General features: G+C 33.1%; 4 protein-coding genes across 4 annotated transcripts in view; 2 read left to right on the top strand and 2 right to left on the bottom strand.

Moving 5' to 3' along the window:
- LOC102584321 (uncharacterized) overlaps window positions 1-292 on the top strand; it is a 1,247-nt gene extending 955 nt beyond the window's left edge. The window contains exon 2 of the mRNA XM_015313640.1: window positions 1-292. Coding sequence (XP_015169126.1) covers window positions 1-151 — 151 coding nt within the window. The 3' untranslated portion in view covers window positions 152-292.
- Window positions 293-3,663: 3,371 nt separating this feature from the next.
- LOC102584663 (uncharacterized) lies at window positions 3,664-8,595 on the top strand. Its single transcript, XM_006357771.2, has 9 exons — window positions 3,664-3,778; window positions 3,912-3,959; window positions 4,099-4,168; window positions 4,432-4,522; window positions 4,603-4,664; window positions 5,778-6,046; window positions 6,144-6,177; window positions 6,257-6,388; window positions 8,185-8,595. The coding sequence occupies exons 1-9, from the start codon at window positions 3,758-3,760 to the stop codon at window positions 8,370-8,372; spliced, it is 915 nt and encodes a 304-aa protein (XP_006357833.1). The 5' UTR covers window positions 3,664-3,757; the 3' UTR covers window positions 8,373-8,595.
- Window positions 8,596-8,768: 173 nt separating this feature from the next.
- On the bottom strand, window positions 8,769-10,169 carry LOC107062690 (uncharacterized). The gene is made up of 2 exons (XM_015313589.1): window positions 8,989-10,169; window positions 8,769-8,793 (listed from the first exon to the last, which is right to left on the bottom strand). The coding sequence occupies exons 1-2, from the start codon at window positions 10,167-10,169 to the stop codon at window positions 8,769-8,771; spliced, it is 1,206 nt and encodes a 401-aa protein (XP_015169075.1).
- A 1,499-nt stretch (window positions 10,170-11,668) lies between these two features.
- Window positions 11,669-14,422, bottom strand: LOC102584982 (60S ribosomal protein L11-1). The gene is made up of 4 exons (XM_006357772.2): window positions 14,316-14,422; window positions 14,068-14,218; window positions 12,429-12,624; window positions 11,669-12,102 (listed from the first exon to the last, which is right to left on the bottom strand). The coding sequence occupies exons 1-4, from the start codon at window positions 14,316-14,318 to the stop codon at window positions 11,907-11,909; spliced, it is 546 nt and encodes a 181-aa protein (XP_006357834.1). The 5' UTR covers window positions 14,319-14,422; the 3' UTR covers window positions 11,669-11,906.
- Between the last annotated feature and the right edge of the window lie 3,524 nt (window positions 14,423-17,946).

The raw sequence follows: 17,946 nt of genomic DNA on the forward strand, positions 1-17,946 counted from the left end.
GCCGGCAGCCTCTGGTGCCGGCGGCGGATTTAGTGCGGGATCATCTGTTCGGAGAATAGGTTTACGTTCGCTTCGGCCGTTATCGGCGACATTCCGGCAACGGCTACTGAGGAGGGCTTGGCGACCTGTACTTGTGAGCATACCCGAGTAAATTACCAATTTACTAGGTATATTGTACCTGATTAACTAGAGATAAAATAAATACGAGTAGTGCAATCATATATTAGGAGTTAAAAACTTATTAATCCTCTTTGATTTTGTGTGGCAGAGTATATCCTTTTACGTAGCTTAATTCCGTAATTTTTCCAATTTTACGGCAAATTACCATGAACAATGATCGTAAATTTGAAATTTCATGAATGACTTTGATCTAAAAAGTTTACTTTGCGATTAATTTGTATTTCTCTAATTTAATTATGTGTGGAAGGTTGAAGCATAAAATTAGTTACAAATTTCATCTTTTGTGTCTAGAATCTACAGTAAAGTGATTTATTAAAGTTTTACTTTAGTTTTTGCTAGATTGTTCAAACACCGAATTCACCACTTTTGCTTCTAATTTCCATGGACGAGAATTGTCACTTGCTTTTTCTACTTTTTCCCAACACTCCTAGTAATAGTAGTAGTAATAGAAGAAAACATGTCATAGTAAAAGATAAAATTCATCAATTTCGAGAATTTGAAAAATTATCTTTAATGAACAAATTTGGTAATTTCGATAAGAATTTGTTTTCTTTGTAATTTGAACCTCTAAAGCAGTTTGGAAGTCACAAACATCATGGAGAACATAATGCCTATTGCAGCATGAGATTTAGCAATTCAAATCTAGCCAATACAATCATTCAACTTCATGCATACCCAAACCAAAGTCTTTTAGCTCCTTTAACATCTACAATAACATACCCAGTAAAATCTCGCAAATAACTCGTATAAATTCAGGGAAAAGAGAGTGATAATGACAAATAGTTTTATAGTTTTATTCTTCTTATTGTTGCTATTGTTGGGTAGCTTGTACACTCGTTTTCAGCAAGGAAGTACTAGTGGTACTACAGAGTCTAGCAGAATCTTTTAACGCATGCATTGGTAATTGGCTTAACAGTTAAATAATTACAGAAACTGCACAGCCCATGTCAATAAAAATAGGTTTTTTGACCTACAAGGCAAGATATCACTATTTTAATCTTTATTTTTAGTAAAGTTGCAGAAATTTAATGATACTGATATTGAAAAATATTTCTAATATATTGTTGGTTTGGTAATGAGAAAAGGGTATGGTGGGGCAAGTTGGTATTGAAAGTGTTATAGATCATGACGACAAAGTCCAATAGGAAAGAGATAAAAAGTTGATAAATAATATAATACTATAAAGTTCTGTCTCATTTTACTTCGTATTTTTGCTTTGTTCCCATACTTAACGCTTTTTGACGAAGCTAACTGGGGTATGTGACATTGATTTTATATTTAAAATTTAAAAATATGAATGAATGAGATTGGACACCTCTTATTTTTATTGTTGTAGTGTGCACAGAATCAACAATTTGTCTATATATCATCTAATTTTTGAGGTTTGGCTTGCCAATTGTATTTTTATGGTTTGTATCTCTATTAATTTTGAAGTCTAACTAAATTTAATTTATTGCCAAAAAAATCATAATTGGAGACCTATTTAAGTGTTTTCTAATATAGACGATTGATTATATATTCAATAAGACTCAAATTTGAAATTTTGATTAGAAATGAATGATTACTTACTAATCCATCACTACCTTTGTTGATTGGCTTATAAACTATAGTTGCTAATACGTTGGTTGGTGCAGTTGATCTTTTGTTTTCTATCTATACTTCTTTTTTATTGATTCATGTTAAACTGTACTCCATCCATCAAAATAAATATAGTTTTAGCTCATTTCATAGCTATTAAAAATATTTTTTTAGCTTTTAAATATGTAAATTGTATCCTAAAAAGATTGTAGATTTATGTTTGGATTGACACAAATTTTTAATTGTTTTGAATATCCCTTACTCTAAATCATGTTATATAAAATGGAAAAGGAGTATCATTTTATTTTTATAATTTTTCTAGATGTAGCGTGTACTCCCTACGTTCACTTTTAATTGTCTAATACTATACTTAAAATATTTATTTATTTTTAACTTGTCACTTTTAGCACATCAAAAGAAAATTATAATATTTTTAATACTTTACCTTGGCATCAACTTATTCTTCAAATTATTTCTCAAGACATAAGACTAGACATTGATTATTAATATGAATATTATGATGATTGCTAATATATATCAATCAGTATTTCACTAGTTTCATAAGAAACGTGTCATATTCAAAGTGAATAAGTGAAAGTGAACGGAAGGATCACTAGTAGTAAGGGTTGAAGTTAAATCAGTGAATATGTATAATGACGGTATATATGTAACATATATCACATTTGAGATGCATGTGAATATATATGACCTATACTAATAATAAACTTTTTCACTGAGCATTATAATTGAAGCTTTAAGGAAAAGTAGAGGTACCAAAGCCATGCAAACAAATGTCCAAAGAAGGTATATGTGATATGTCATCTCCCTTTTCCACAATCACATGGACAATATATAGTGCTAGACAGATAACAAGAATCCGAATGCTTAGTACTATAGGCAATATCTTCAATAAATCTATCCTGGTTTTGCTTACTTGTGAAGTCAACCACGTTAGAATTCAATTGATCGAAGGTATTGCTTTGGCTTCAACTTTATAAAAAGTTTACTCCTACAATAGTAATGAGATTATATTATTTTGAACTCGCGAATTCAAGGTTATATATTTATCTCGACATAGGTGGATTGAGGATAAAATCACGATGGGAGCTAAAGCAATTTGAGCTAGCTATTCTAGTCCCCTAAAACTCGCAGAAATAAAAAAGTCTGGAGAAAAAAAATCGAGGTTGAAAAACCTGACTTTTATTGGTTTGGTTTACAAAATTAAAAAATTCGATACAAATGGTTTGAAATCAATTTGGTCTATGTATACCCCTAATTGTAAGTTGTTTCGTAAATTCTAGTCTATTAGTGACAATATACCGTTTGAATTGACGAAGATTTTGTCCAAACTCTCAATAAAGGGCATTCAATAGTTTGTTACAAAATATACAGTTTCTATTTAATATATTTCTTACAAAATATTTGTTAATCAACACTTTTATATTAGTCTTTTTATATACATAATATATTTCTTACAAAATATTATTATACCGTATTTGAGTATGAGTGTTATAGAAGGGATATTATTATACAGTATTTGAGTATGAGTGTTATAGAAGGGTAAATTTTACAAAGAGTATACTATTATATGAATGTCATTATTGTTATAGAGAAGTAAAATATAATATGAAAAATTAATTCCAAAAAAAATCATGTCAAAATAATAATATACAGATTTAATGATAGATAGAGTTAATAATTAACGGATCATTAATCCGCCCAAATCTATAGAAAATGAACGGAAATAATTCCCTTTATGTAATGTAGATGTTTGACGAGAACGTAAAGTCAAATTGCGTTATAAGGCCCAAAATGAGCCGGATCAACCTGACCCGAGGCCCAAACGGAAAGTTGCTTTAAATTAAATTTAGGTAGAAAGAAAGAAATTCTCCAAATTGGGAATTTCTCATATCTCCCGCCAAAGCTCGTCATTCAAATTCTTCGTTTTGAGAAACTGAATTGAACAACGCCGCCGGCATTTCCATTCCCCAGTTTTCCGATGTCGGCTTCTTTACCCAAGGTATAGTTCATGAATTCAGCTTTAGATGTTGTTATTTTCACTGATAAATCTTCAAATCTGAATGTTAGGGTTCTCAAGAGCATTTTTCGTTGCTAATATTGTTATTTCTACGGGTTTGTTGTTTTTGTTTCAGATGGAGGCGCTTTATTCTAAGCTCTACAGCAAGTACGCTAAGCTCAAGGTATTTAGGGATTTGTACAAGTTCATTTTTTAAATTTAATTTTTGAGCTGAACTAGGTGGGAACTTAGTGTCTTTTCCTGTTTACAATTAGTGGTTTGCAAGAGTAAGATTTTTCATTCATCTTTTTTCTTTTTGGTAGAAAGAAAAAGACACTAGCATGGAGAACCTGAATCGGGAACAAGAGGAGAAATTTGTGAATTATGTGGCTGGTAGGTTTATATTTGAATGCTTACCTTGATTTTTATCTAATAATTATGGAATTTCCCCTTTTTCTTTTGTAGCTATTACGTTTTGCCAATTTAGAGATTGTATTTGTCATATTCTTACACATTCTATACGTTGAGTCTCTGTTGAAAGTATGAAATTGTATTTCCAGATGAAATCTGTACTTGGAGAACTCATAGGTGCTATTTTTAATTACATTAGATACAAACTTGGTTGAAGGTTTGACATGCAGCTTTGTTTCTTCCAGCTGCTGATGCAGTGATTGACCACTTGAGAAGTGAAACGGACAGACTAGGGGAACAAGTAAATGAGTTGAGGAGTGAAATGACATCAATGAGGTCTGCACTCATGAGAAAGGCTTACTCTATTCAGTAAGAATAATCAAAAGAATATAAATGTGTACTTAACTCGGCTGCAGGTCTGCCAAAGATGAAGAAATGATTCAATACCAAAAGCTTTTGATGGAAGAGAACCTGAAGAGTAAGGATAAATTTCAAGTCATGGTAGAACTCTTATAATGTCTATAGTCCTATCTATATTTTCTGCTAGACAGCTAGGCAGGTTAGTATTGCTTTAAATATATTGGATTTGTGGTTAAGTCTACGTATATGCAAGTTGAAGAAAATACCAGTGACTTCAAAGGTTCAATTTCTTGTTACTCTTATTGAAGCATAAAATTTCTAAGAGAGGTCTCTATAGTTCAAACATGTTTGAATTTCAATCCATTCAGGACTTGATGTGATTTCTTTATGTCCATTTAGAAAGAGAGATGTTCAGCTTCAATGCTTGTTTGACAGTCTTAGCAATTGGTGGCGTCAGATGGGGTTTATTTCTTCAAACATTCTTTTATATTTGATGCCTTTATCTGTCTACTTTCTACAAAACTAGATGCTCCATCTGTGTCTTCTACGGTGTTGTGAAAGGCGATTGCCTTGTCGCCAATGGCGAGAGGCAAGGTGAGGTGACCCTTTATCGCCTATTAGCTTTGTGGCAAGGTGATGCCATGATGACAAAGGCGAGAAAGGTGTCGCCTTTTGTATTTTCTTAAAATAAGCAACCAATTTAGAGTTCTAAAAGTTAAAAGGTAACTTTAGGGTTTTCTTTCCAAATTTGCACAGTTGCACTCTTAGACTGCGACTCCAACCCGTCTACTCGACTAGACTTCTCCAGCGACTTCAAAGTCCAAACAATACATAGTTATTCTTTTCCTTCTTTTTTCTTCTTCAAATTTCTTCTTCCTCTATTTCTTTTTCCTTCTTCTTCAGACTTCAGAGTTACTTCTACCTCTGTTTTTTACTCACTATTTTGACTTTTGTTCTGTTTTTTTCTCATTCAAGTTCTAGACTTTTAGTAAGTACTTTCCATTTTCAGTTTTTGAATTGAAATATTTGCTAATATGTTATTGCTATAGAGATTTGCTAAGTGCTCTATGAAGGCAACTATTCATTGTGTTCCTCTGGGGATTTTAGTGCTTCTTATAATGGCTTTGCTGTTTACTTTTGAACTTTTTTGGAGATTAATATTTGCATTCTGTTGAATAAGTTTTCCAATTTTGAAATCCAAATAGTTATATAGATATTGCCAATGCTGCAGATAAGGAACTCCGTGATGAAATTCAGAGGCTTCAACAACTTGATCAGGAGGGGACCTGTTTCAATGCTAGCAATGATAAAGGAAAAAGAAGACAAATTATTACTGATGGAGATTCTCTTCCAGATGCATTGGATGACTCAACCAGAACAAACAAGAAACACCGTAGGCAGTCTTTGCTCATTGTACAAGACACACATACACCATCTCCCATGGAAGAACTTCCAAAAAGACCTGAACAACCAAGTATGAGTTCATATAAGTACACCGAGGTCAGTGCTACTCTCCAATTTCTATCACATATGCTAGTTTATCCGGTAAACTTGAGCTGGGATTTTACTATTCTGACCATTAGGCAATATTTTGCAGCCTGCTTGCTGTAGAAGAAATGTTGACATTTCTGGTTTGTCCCACCTTTAGTTGTTAATTTTAATATGTGTCGTCTCCTCTTATGTAACTATTCCTTTGATGGGATATTCTAGGTGATAGTGCTGCTGACATATCTCCAGCCTCGTGCATCTTCCAAGACCTTGTTCAGTGGTTAGTCGGTATGAAATTTTCTGCTGTCACGGAAAATGAAGAATTATGCATATCAGCTCTTCATGAGTCGAGCGGTAATTTCTGGAGGAACTTTGTTATCCTGGATCTTGCTTCAATTTTTGGTCCTTTTTCTTTCTTTCCACTTCCATTTTCTACTGCCGTCTGCCTAAGCAAATATGTGCTAATACTTGTTAAAAAATCTTTGAAATTTACAGAGGCGTCGTTCAAGTTTCAATAGTCTTAGAAAACGTGCCGTATTTGATGACTTGAGTTTTATTTGGTTGAACTTTTAGTTTTTTTATTTTTTTTTTATAATTTTGACCTAACAATAACTAGTTGGCAGTATGTCCAATTTAACTGAAAACTAAAAGTTTGTATGAACTTAAATTTTGGGATCTAAGTCATTACAATATGCGGTTGATATTAATCTTAATTTGTCTTGTGGGAGTCGAGAGATAATCAGAAAAACATCCTCAATTAAGAGAAGTTAGTCGCTGAAACTTGAAATGGTGCTTGCTTATAATCAGAAACCTAGATAGTTTATAAGAAATCATCCGATTGTTACATCTTTAGTTTCATTTCTATCTGCAAAACTGGAAAAAAATTTCTCTTGGTGTCAAATTGAATTTTTTTCATCTTTTTTTTTTTCTTCGAAAGCTCTTTCAAATTTTGAACCAAATGCCACCTAAGTTTCATTTCTGTGATTTTACCGACAACAGCTGTATAAAAACCAACCAGGGGTTGTTTGAGTGGTGAACTTCTATATTTTTAATGGTGTAATTTGAGCTACTAAATGATTCTCACTTGTCTTATTATACATTTGCTACCACAGTGCACTCAACTGTATCTACATCTTCAAGTTAATTATCTTTGGTTAAATTAAGGAGTCGTTTGGTTTGAAGTATAAGGAATAATAATCCTAGGGATAAAGTGTAGGACTATTTTATCCTGCGTTTGGTTGGAGGTTAATGCAGTCCTGGGATTATTTATCCCACACTTTATACCTTAGTGATGGGATAAGTTATCCCATATGCATGGTGAAACAACTTTTCCCAGGATAACGTAACCCAGGATAACTTGTTCCTCACCATTATGACCCCTAATTTGACCATCAAATTATTTTTAAATCATATTGTTTTGTGCTAGAATTTTTTCATTCAATAGTAGTATTCTAGTTTGTGTTTACTATTATTTTCTAAATTTTGAAGAATTCAAGTAAAAAATACAACCTTAAACATTGATGAAGTTTGCCCCTCAAGAGAACTTGGTCGTTTTTGCCACTGAATGAACAGAGTGTTGTTAATTTATGGAAATTACTAAATTAGAAAGGAATCACTTAGGCCCCTTATAAGCCAGCTCTTTAATGTTGAACTTCATTCAGATAATCAGAATTTCCAATTTCCCTTTTTTCTTTCATTTCCAATTTAAAGTACAGCATTGTGATAGTTGCTCTTTAATATTTATGTGTTGCGATACCCTCACACAGAGAGAGAACTAGAAAGGCTTAGGATTAAATAATGGTGTGAATTACCGACAAGTCTAATTGATCAGCTATCTGGACTAACTATGTTTCACAGTTTCTTGTGGTCATATAGTATGCTTTATGGTCTTTGGCTGTATTTAATTCACAAATACTGACAAGGAAACGATGTCCATATGTTTGTTTTGCGGAGACAATATAAACTTGCCTCATTACTCTAGTTTGATGCATGGAGGAAGTGATACGGTTGCTATTGAACTCTGTGGTGCTGTCATGTTTCTTCTTTTCGTTGCTAAGTGAAGCATGCATCACTCCAAGTTTAATTTGTTTATTGATAACAGCAACTTTTGGAGCGTACAATCTGAAGGTCCATTGTCTTGGTTTGTGCAGGATTATCTTTTAGTCTGACGTTGACAAAGAATGCATCTGCAGAACATGAATTGGTGTACCGCGTATTGTCACTGGGGACTTTTGAGAGAGTGGCCCCTGAATGGATGAGGGATACAATCATGTTCAGCCCAAATATGTGTCCACTTTTCTTCCAGAGGGTGTCTCGTGTTATCAAGCTCAGTTACTGAGTCCCTTTCTCATAAGTTTCCAACTTGGGACCTGATTGGGTTTAGTATTGTATATATATCCCTCCAACTTTCTATGTTGAGTTTATATTATTGTACATTCTAGAGCAGACTTTGGCGTTTTAAAGATTGTTTAGTTTATTTTACTTTTACACAACTGCAAACATATTTTGCGTGTAAACGGAGTTTTGCATCTTTTTTTCATAGAGTTTATATTATTACTCGATCATCTGTGAGGTAATTGATTTAGTTTCTGTTTTATTGTATGTTAAATTCACCATGCCAACTCTCAAAACAAATTTGATGAGAATTACAGTGAAATTATCAAACAATTAACTAGGCCCTCAATGCAAAGACAAAGGGTTGGCTATATGATTTTTTTTGCGGACTTTCGTTCTATTAAAGACTCATATTTATACTGCAACTGATTAAGAATTAATGGCAAACTAAAACAAAGTTGAAGAACAATAATATGTTGGACCAATTACCATAAAAGGAAACAGCTCTTAGGTTTTTCAACATACATTTGAGCAGAATTGGCAGGTCATTACAACAACTATCTCATGCATGAGAAAACAACAAAATAATACCGAAAAGAAATATGAAAACAATAACAAACGAAATCCAAGAGGGACGATAGCGGTGCTTGGTGGAGGAAACTATGTTGGCTCCTGGCATCCTTATATCCATTGGCTCTAAATCTGATCGGAAAGGGAAGAATTCTAGAAAACCATGGCATTTCTTCAGTGTAACTAAGTTAAAGCTCTTGTCTTGAAGCTTGTAGAAGAAAACTCTATTGTCCTCTGCCATCAAAACAATATCTGCATTATAAAACCCATGCGGGATTGCATATTTTGCCTCGCCCTTTATAATCTCAATGTCTACTTCCTTAATGATCAACTCCCAATCTCGTCTTCCATTATCGAAAACCCAAAGCATTATCCCATTGGGTGACAAACAGGTGCACCCAAGCTTCCCCTTATACTCCATAATATGCCGGTGACCATCATTGTACGTATCATCAATACCGGGACAATTTGGAAGAGAGGGTCTTGGAAAAACTTCTTCCCCATCATAGTTTAGAGCCATCACCTGACCATGACATAGTTGGAAATAAATCAAACCAGCTGCATGCACTGCTGGAGCATATGGCTCAAAGAAGGATGACAACAATATATCTTTTCCTTGCCTCCACCTCCAATATTCAGAATCAAAAATCTCACATCGATAGTGCCTGATCAGCCCCAGTTTGCTATAATGACAAGGCTGAGCCTGAAACGACAACCTTATAATCTTGAAATGCAGAGGTTTTGATCTCAGCACAATGAGAGCAACTTTTTCGGTAAAATAACGCATTTTTGGACTAGGAAGTTTCACCCATTGCTTGGTGCTAGGCTTACAGATATGAAATCTAGACCTCCAATTCCCCAATGTAATTACACAACATAGAATCCCTTGCATTGTGGAGGCCACAATCCTCGTGTCGACGAAGAAGGCCGCCGGAAGCTTTACTAGTTCATCAGGACGAGGAAGATGGAATGGGGTTGTAGTAGTACTATTCCCTGAACAACCATCCATTGATACAAATTCTGATACCTGCTCGCCAAAGAACCGACCCTGGACAAAATATCCTGAGATATTTTGACTATTAGCACAAAATTGTGGCATGAAACTCGATTCGAAAATCATATCGTGCCATTCTTTTTTAACAGCCTTGCAAGTGTCTAGTGTTTCCAATGATGTTCGACTTAATATCTTGAAAATTATATCAGAAGGAAGTGGACGAGAAGAAGAAGCCATTGTATATATATGAATAGAAATTTTAATGAAATATAGCAATATGTGTTTCAATAGTCATTGCTCTACTAAACACTACATATATAGGTGAAGGGTATTCCTTGATTGACAAGGAGTACTTTGGAAATTAATAAAACATTTAAAATATCGAACATTTAAAAACATTTTTAGTTCCGAATTAGAGCTTTTGTGTGTGGATCATTTATTATTTTTCCTAAATTGTATTTATTCTTCTTGTGTGAACTGTAAAATATTAGTTGAGTTCACATGGCTGGACATACATGATACATTTTTAAAAAAAATTAAAGAAGACATACACGACGATACATGTATCTGGAAAAACTACTTAATTTCAGCAACACTCCTACCATATATATCATTTCCTCTGTCTCAATTTATATGAATTATTTTCCTTTTTAGTCAATCCTAAAAAGAATAACACATTTCTATATTAAGTAACAATTTAACTATAAAATGTTCATTTTACCCTTAATAAAATGATTTACAGCCACACAAATTTCTATCATTAATTTTAGACCACAAGTTTTAAACGCTTTCCTTCCTTTTTTAAACTTCGTACCGAGTCAAAGTACCTCCCATAAAATGGGACGGAGGGAGTAATTCACACTATAGTTTGAAATGATTACATATTGTCTCACTAATTTCATACCAATTCAAGTCATATACATGCATATGACACTAGATACATGTTTCTTTGATATTAGATACACTCTAAAACACATATACATATGGAGAGAGGCAAGCAACAGAGGACAAAGGTGGGCAGGAGTATTAGTGTATCACATATACATACAAATCATGTTTGAATACAATTTGACCCATGTATCCGAGATACATGTATTTGACGGAGGGATTTGTATTGTTTCCTCATTTTAATAGGATCCTACAGGTAAGTATTAAACTGGCCGGGTCATTCGCTACAATATCCTTACTTGCTGTTAATTGTAGATTAGTTGGGCTGGAATATATATATATATATATATATATATATATATTCCCCAGCATCATGGTTTTAGATCTTAGGTGTGGATTAAAGACTTTTTAGACCACAGTTAAAAGAAAATCTTGTGAGAAAATATCATATCGTGACATAATATTTTGTAAGTTGTAGTGAATGTATGCGACAATAAGGTTGAGCAACATAACGAGTCGAGATTAGACCCGAGTCGAACGTTGAATATTATGCATTCATACGTAACCGATATATAAAGGTTTGTCCCTTAACATCTCTCCTTCAAATCAGAGCTCAGTCACGTAAGCTGCCACAAGCTTCAACTTACTGTGTGCGGTTGAGATAGACATCCACCTATTTCAAGCATAACACATGCAATGGCGCATGATAAGATTGACGAGATGTTTAGAGAAAGAGGAGAGACTAAACGCAAACACCAATAGCAAATAAAACACCAATGATGTACTTGTATGCATTCTGTGCCACAAACATCCAGCTCCAAACCTGATTTACTTGAAACGCTTAGGCATTGCAGTAACACAATTGTGTGGTTGAATAATTCCTACTTAAATTGCAACAACTGACAATGACCATAACAAAGATTTGAATTCATCTGATTGCCAAAATGAGAAATAAAACATACTGATTTGCCCACTAGAATCTCTCCAAAACATTCCTTTAATAGTAATATCGATGGCTGTCTACAAAAATACATAAAAATAAACTTGCCAGGAGACAAGCTGATCCAAAAGTTGGCACTCAGCTTATCACTGAATGTTTGAGGACTTGTTAAGGATAACACCTTCATATTTGACCTGGAACCACTTCATTGAATCCTCCTTAGTGACCCTGTGCTGAATCCCGACTCGAGATTTGCACCTGCGACGACGGGCAACACGGTAGCCAGGGCGCTCCAATACAACATAGAAATCCATTCCATAAATACCAGTTGAAGGATCATATCTGAAAATTTTTAACAAAAAATAGGATGACAGACATTAATAGATTGAAATTTTAAATGCAAAATAGCAGATGCAAATCTTTCCGGGTTAATATTGTAAGACACGGCAACCATAAGATAGATCCAAGAAAACAATATGAAAAAAGTAAATCATGTTTCCTTAAACTACTTCCAAGTTATATGGGTATCAACGCAAAAGCTAATGCGATTTTCTTGTTTTGTAAGAAAAAAGGAAGACTAGCTCCAGTTACCTCCTATGCAACACAGCTAATTATGTAAGTCGTGAAAGCTATAAACCAGAAAGAGATCTAAATGATGATCTGCTTACTTGATTCCAAGATCAATGTGCTCCTGAATACCAAACCCAAAGCAGCCGGTCTCACTGAAGTTCCTTCTCAACAACTCGTATTCCTTAACTTTCAATCCACTCTCAAGAAGCTGCATAGCTTTCTCCCCTCTGACAGTCACATAGCAAGCTATCTTTTCATTACGCCTGATTCCAAAGGACCGCACAGTATACCTTGCTGTTAATGAGAACCATAACAATAACATGAGAGATCAAATATTTTTTTTATAAGAGGGTAAATCTTTTAAGAATATCTCCAAACAGGGAAAGCTGAGATACATACAACATCAGTTAAATGTCCACAAACAAACACTTCAAAACAAATAACTTTTGAACAAAAGCAGGACACTAGTTCACTATCCATAAATTGTGAATGGCGTGGTTTTCATAAACACTAACAAATTGTGATAAACACTGACTTCAACCAAGATCTACCGCAAATACTAGCATGCCTAAATAGCTAAAAATTATACACCCAGTATAATACAAAAATATGAACCAAATATGCTAGTGCCTTCATTAATTGCAAAAAGAAATTTCATCTACATGCATACAGATCGAATTAACCATGGATTAATCCCATTACTTGACATTTACACTGCCATTATTAAGCAATCAACTAGGCTCCAAGGCAAAAAAGAAGGGTTAGGCTAAATGAATTTTTGCATCCTTCCATTCTATTCAGGGTGATATTTAAACTGCGACTGATTAAAAATCAATGATAAACTAAAAAAACTAGCTGAGAAATAATACGTTAAACAAACACCCTACAAAGAACCAGGGGTAAATTTATAGGCAAAAAATGAGCAAGTGAACCGGTGGTGTCTCTGTAAAACTAGGCATTTTGTGGATACATTATCTACATTTGTATAGTATTATATGAGGGCACCCATGCTACAAAGAAGACTATAAGGTGCACTTAGTTGAAGGTTGAGTTATTTAACTAGAGGATTAGGGATAAATTTCCATGGACCCATGTTATAGAAAGTCTAGATTCGCCACTGCAAGGAACAGATTGAATGCATATAGATCAAATTAACCATGGATTAATTCCATGACTCAACATTTACACTGCCATTATCAAGCAATCAGCTAGGCTCCAATGCAACCAAAAAAAAAAAGGGTTAGGCTACATGAATTTTTGCATGTTTCTATTCTATTCAGGATGATATTTAAACTTCAACTGATTAAAAATCAATGATAAACTAGAAAAAACTAGCAGACAAACAATAAGTTAAACAATCACCATAGGCAAAATTTGGGGCATGTGAATCTGTGATCTCTCCATAAACTAGGTAATTTATGTAAATATTTTCTAAAACTTGCATACTACTATATACAGGTACCCATGCTACAAGAATACCAAATGGTGCACTTGGTTGAAGGTTGAGTTATTTAATTAAGTAGATTAGGGATCAATCTCTTTTTCCTTGATTTTTTAGTGATGCACCCATGTTACAGATATCCAAGATTCGCTACTGGATTATAAGGAACAGCTTGAAGGTATACATAAGTGTCACTTCACACATTAGATAAATGTTCATGGTGCAAAGCTAATATTTCCTACAACAGATAATTAATGTACTTAAATGGAAAAGGGTTAGAAGATTCAAAAGCATACCTTTAGAGAAAACAGGGGATTGGCCGCTAAGTTGCTCCAAGACTTTTGCTGCTCTGGTGAGTCGATCTCCACTCTCACCGACGGAGATGTTGAGGACAAGCTTCTGGACCTTGATATCCCTCATGGGGTTGCTCAATTTCTTCTCTGAAGCCTGTTCTCATTGCACAATCAAAAATGATATTTCAAGTTAAATCGAATACATATGATAAAGCATCAACACTCATGAAACGGAAATCGGTGAGAGATACCATGGCGCTTCCGCGGGAAGATGTTACAGCTGCGGCAGCAGAGTTGGAGGGGTACTGAGATGGCGGAAATTGTCGTAATAAACCCTAATCATAGCTAAATTTATAAATGGTACGATATGGGCCGTAGCTTGAGTCGGGTCGTGGGCATTTTTTGGTGAAATTTCGCAAATAGCCACTATATAATAAATTTAAGGAGAACTTTCGCATATAGCCACTCAAAAATAGTTTAATTATGCTTCATAGCTATAGTTTGTTAATTACGATTCATATCTACATGTCATAGGGATGAGAGTGGCGAGTGAGATTGGGAGAAGAAGGAGAGAGGTGAATTGTATATGTATATTGGTTAGATAATTGTATATATGTAACTTGTATACATATGTATTTGTATATCTGGCGAGCGAGATTGAGAGAGGGAGGAGAGAGGCAATGAGATTGGGACAGGGAGGAGAGATTCGAGAGAGATTGGGAGAGGGAGGAAAGAGGCGAGAGAGAGGGCAATAATTTGTATAATTCGCATCTCGTTTGTATAATTCGCGGATACGTTTGTATAATTGAGTAATATAAGTCTGGATTATACAATTATGATAAAAACTCGAAATAACGAATTGATACAACATAAACATATGAATTTTAAATAGGGGAAAAAGGACAAATATACCCCCGAACTATCGTAAATGGTATGTAGATACCCTCCGTCATACGTTTGGGACATTGGTGCCTCTGCCGTCCAAAAACTATAGCATATATGCCATTCACTTTAACGGAAAACTAAATAGAGACACGTGGCGCAATCTTATCTTTCGAACCGATATTTATTAAATATCGGATCGGTGGACAATATTATGACACGTGTATGTCCGTTAGTATAAAGGGTATATATGTTATAGTTTTTGGACGGTAGGGGCACCAATGTCCCAAAAGTATGACAGATGGTATCTGCATACCATTTGCGATAGTTTAGGGGTATATTCGTCCTTTTTCCCTTTAAATAGTTATACAAATTACATTATATAAATTATACTATACAAAATTCAAAAATTACACATTTATACAAACTTTAAAAAGTTATACACAAAGAGATTGAATGTATATGGTGATAAAACTAAAGGAAATCATTGTCATATAAAAATACAAAACATCGTATACAAATCGAACGAAGAATTATTAGTTGTGAATTATACAAATGTGGCGAATTATACAAACATGACTAATTATACAAACTTGAAGTCAGCCCACGTAATTAATGGTTAATGTTAGTCGCGAGTGGTAATTATAACAAACTATCACTATGATGACTAATTAAGTAGTTTAAGTTTGCTTAACCGCGTAATTTTCCCTAAACTTAATTAGGCACTTTAACTATAGTTTGCATATTTTCTGGCTATAGTTATATCTTATTCGTTTATAGAATTCACGGATACGTTTGTATAATTTGTGTATATTTGTATAATGAGTTATTCGTCTGTATTTGTATAAGTATAATTATGTTGGTAGACTTTTGTACTTATATATTTTGTATAAGTAAAATATTGAAATATACAACTAAAATAACTATATACAATTAAGGATTTATACAAATATGCCTACAATTGTAGATCTAAAGTTAGATAATATAAATTTTGGAATGATACAAATATGATAAAACTCGAAATAACGTATTTATATAAACACAAACAACTGAAATTTAAATAGTTATACACATTATATTATATAAATTACATTATACAAAAATTATACATATTATATTATAATTTTTTGAAAACTACACATTTATACAAACTTTAAAAATTTATACAAAAAACATTGAATGTATTCGATAATAAAACTGAAAAATCAAAGAAAATCACTGTCATATACAAATACAAACAGTCATATATATAAATACAAGTCAAACAAAGAATTGTCAGTGGCGAATTATACAAACTCAAAACAAAGCCCACATAATTAATGCTAAATGTCAATGGCGAATTATAAATAAGCCAGAGTATAGCTATATTAACTAATTAACTAGTATATATTTGTTTATTCGTGTAATTCCGTCCTTTTAAGAAGTACTACTATCATTTTTTGCTAACAAGATTTTAATTGGGGGAAAATATATATCAGAAAATAGGGACATTTTGATGTCTAATTAACAAACATTGTGATAATTTAGATGATTATCAAATGTAGGGGAGAGTTTCCGAAATCTGCTCTGTATCGCTAATAGTGATGTAATTAACAAATATGAAGTGAATAGTTGTATCACTGAAATATAATAAATTTAGCTTAGAAAAAAAGTACAAATAGCGTTTTGGAGTGGTTAGGGTTAGGGGTGGGCATAAATACCGGAAAATCGAAAAATCGAATTGAACCGAACTAATTCGGTTCTTCGGTTTTTCGGTTCGGTGTCGATGTTATTTTTTCGGAAGTTCGGTTCTTCGATTCGGTGTAAGGGTCTCAAAACTTCGGTGTATCGAAGAACCACTTTTATTTAAAAAAAAAAAAATTAAAAAAAATTAAAAAAAAATAAAAATAAATAAATAATAATAATAAAATAAAAAAAATAAAAAAAATTAAAAAATAAAAATAATAATATATATATATATGGGCATTCTCTTAACTAAAAATTAAAAATTCAACTAACAATTAAATCATTCATGAACAAATTAATGTAACAACAAATGTACAATTCAATAGTTAACTTCAAATATTAATTTCCAAGAGAAACTCAAACATATTTCTACCAATGTACATTATGTAAAGGAACCTTCTTTGTACTTGTTTTTCTCGAGAAATAGTTGGAGGCACAATGTTCTTGATAAAGACAAATATAGTCTTTTAGTTAGTACAATAAGTGTTCCACGGTGATACGCATCATTCCTTAACATAGTTTTAAATTTCTAAGTATCTTGTACTTTATTTTTATTTTATTTTTCATTCACATCGAAAAACCTATTTAAAAACACCGAATTAAACCAAACCGAAGTAGAAAAAACTGAACCGAACCAAATTAGTTTGTTTTAATATACGGTGCACGCTTTTCTAAAACTAAAAACCAAATCAAAATTTAATAAAACTGAACCGAAGAACCGAACGCCCCGCCCGTTAGGTTGTTTGAGGTTTCCTATCTTAAATATTAGTTCACGCTTATATTTTAGGGTAATTTATTTGTCGAAGCCACCGTTTTAGCTCACGGCTTTATCAAAAAGTAATATGTTGTCTACAAAATGAGTCACGTGCAATGCACGTGCTTGGTTCACCGTTACTTTTAGACGGACATACTAAGAGCCCGTTTGGATTGACTTAAAAAAAGTAACTTTTAAAAAGTAACTTTTAAAGTGCTGGAACTTATTTTTAAAATAAGTAGTTATGTGTTTGGATAAAAGTGCTGCAATTGAAAAAAAAGTTGTTGATGTGTTTGGCAAATAAGTGCTGGTATACACTTTTTTTTATCAAAATGTCTGAAATACCCTTTAAGCTGTTAACATGATAAAAAGTTGATTAATTTAAGGTTTTTATACTTAAAAAAAATAAAACATAATAATAATAATAATAAACAACAACATAATAATAATAATAATAATAAGAATAAGAATAAGAATAATAATAATAGTAATAACAATAATAATAATAACAACAATAACAA

Source organism: Solanum tuberosum, unplaced genomic scaffold, assembly GCF_000226075.1.
Source record: "Solanum tuberosum cultivar DM 1-3 516 R44 unplaced genomic scaffold, SolTub_3.0 scf00244, whole genome shotgun sequence".
NCBI lineage: Eukaryota > Viridiplantae > Streptophyta > Magnoliopsida > Solanales > Solanaceae > Solanum > Solanum tuberosum.

Coding starts and splice junctions, on each gene's coding strand:
- LOC107062690 (XM_015313589.1), bottom strand. CDS start 10,169: ATGGCTTCTTCTTCTCGTCCACTTCCTTCTGATATAATTTTCAAGATA. Junction 8,794..8,988: donor TATCGTCCCTCTTGGATTTC/GTTTGTTATTGT, acceptor ATTCTTAATCAG/TTGCAGTATAAATATGAGTC.
- LOC102584982 (XM_006357772.2), bottom strand. Junction 12,625..14,067: donor ATCCCCTGTTTTCTCTAAAG/GTATGCTTTTGA, acceptor TCTCATTAACAG/CAAGGTATACTGTGCGGTCC. Junction 12,103..12,428: donor CACATTGATCTTGGAATCAA/GTAAGCAGATCA, acceptor AAAAATTTTCAG/ATATGATCCTTCAACTGGTA.
- LOC102584663 (XM_006357771.2), top strand. CDS start 3,758: ATGTCGGCTTCTTTACCCAAG. Junction 6,047..6,143: donor GTTCATATAAGTACACCGAG/GTCAGTGCTACT, acceptor AATATTTTGCAG/CCTGCTTGCTGTAGAAGAAA. Junction 6,389..8,184: donor AGCTCTTCATGAGTCGAGCG/GTAATTTCTGGA, acceptor TGGTTTGTGCAG/GATTATCTTTTAGTCTGACG.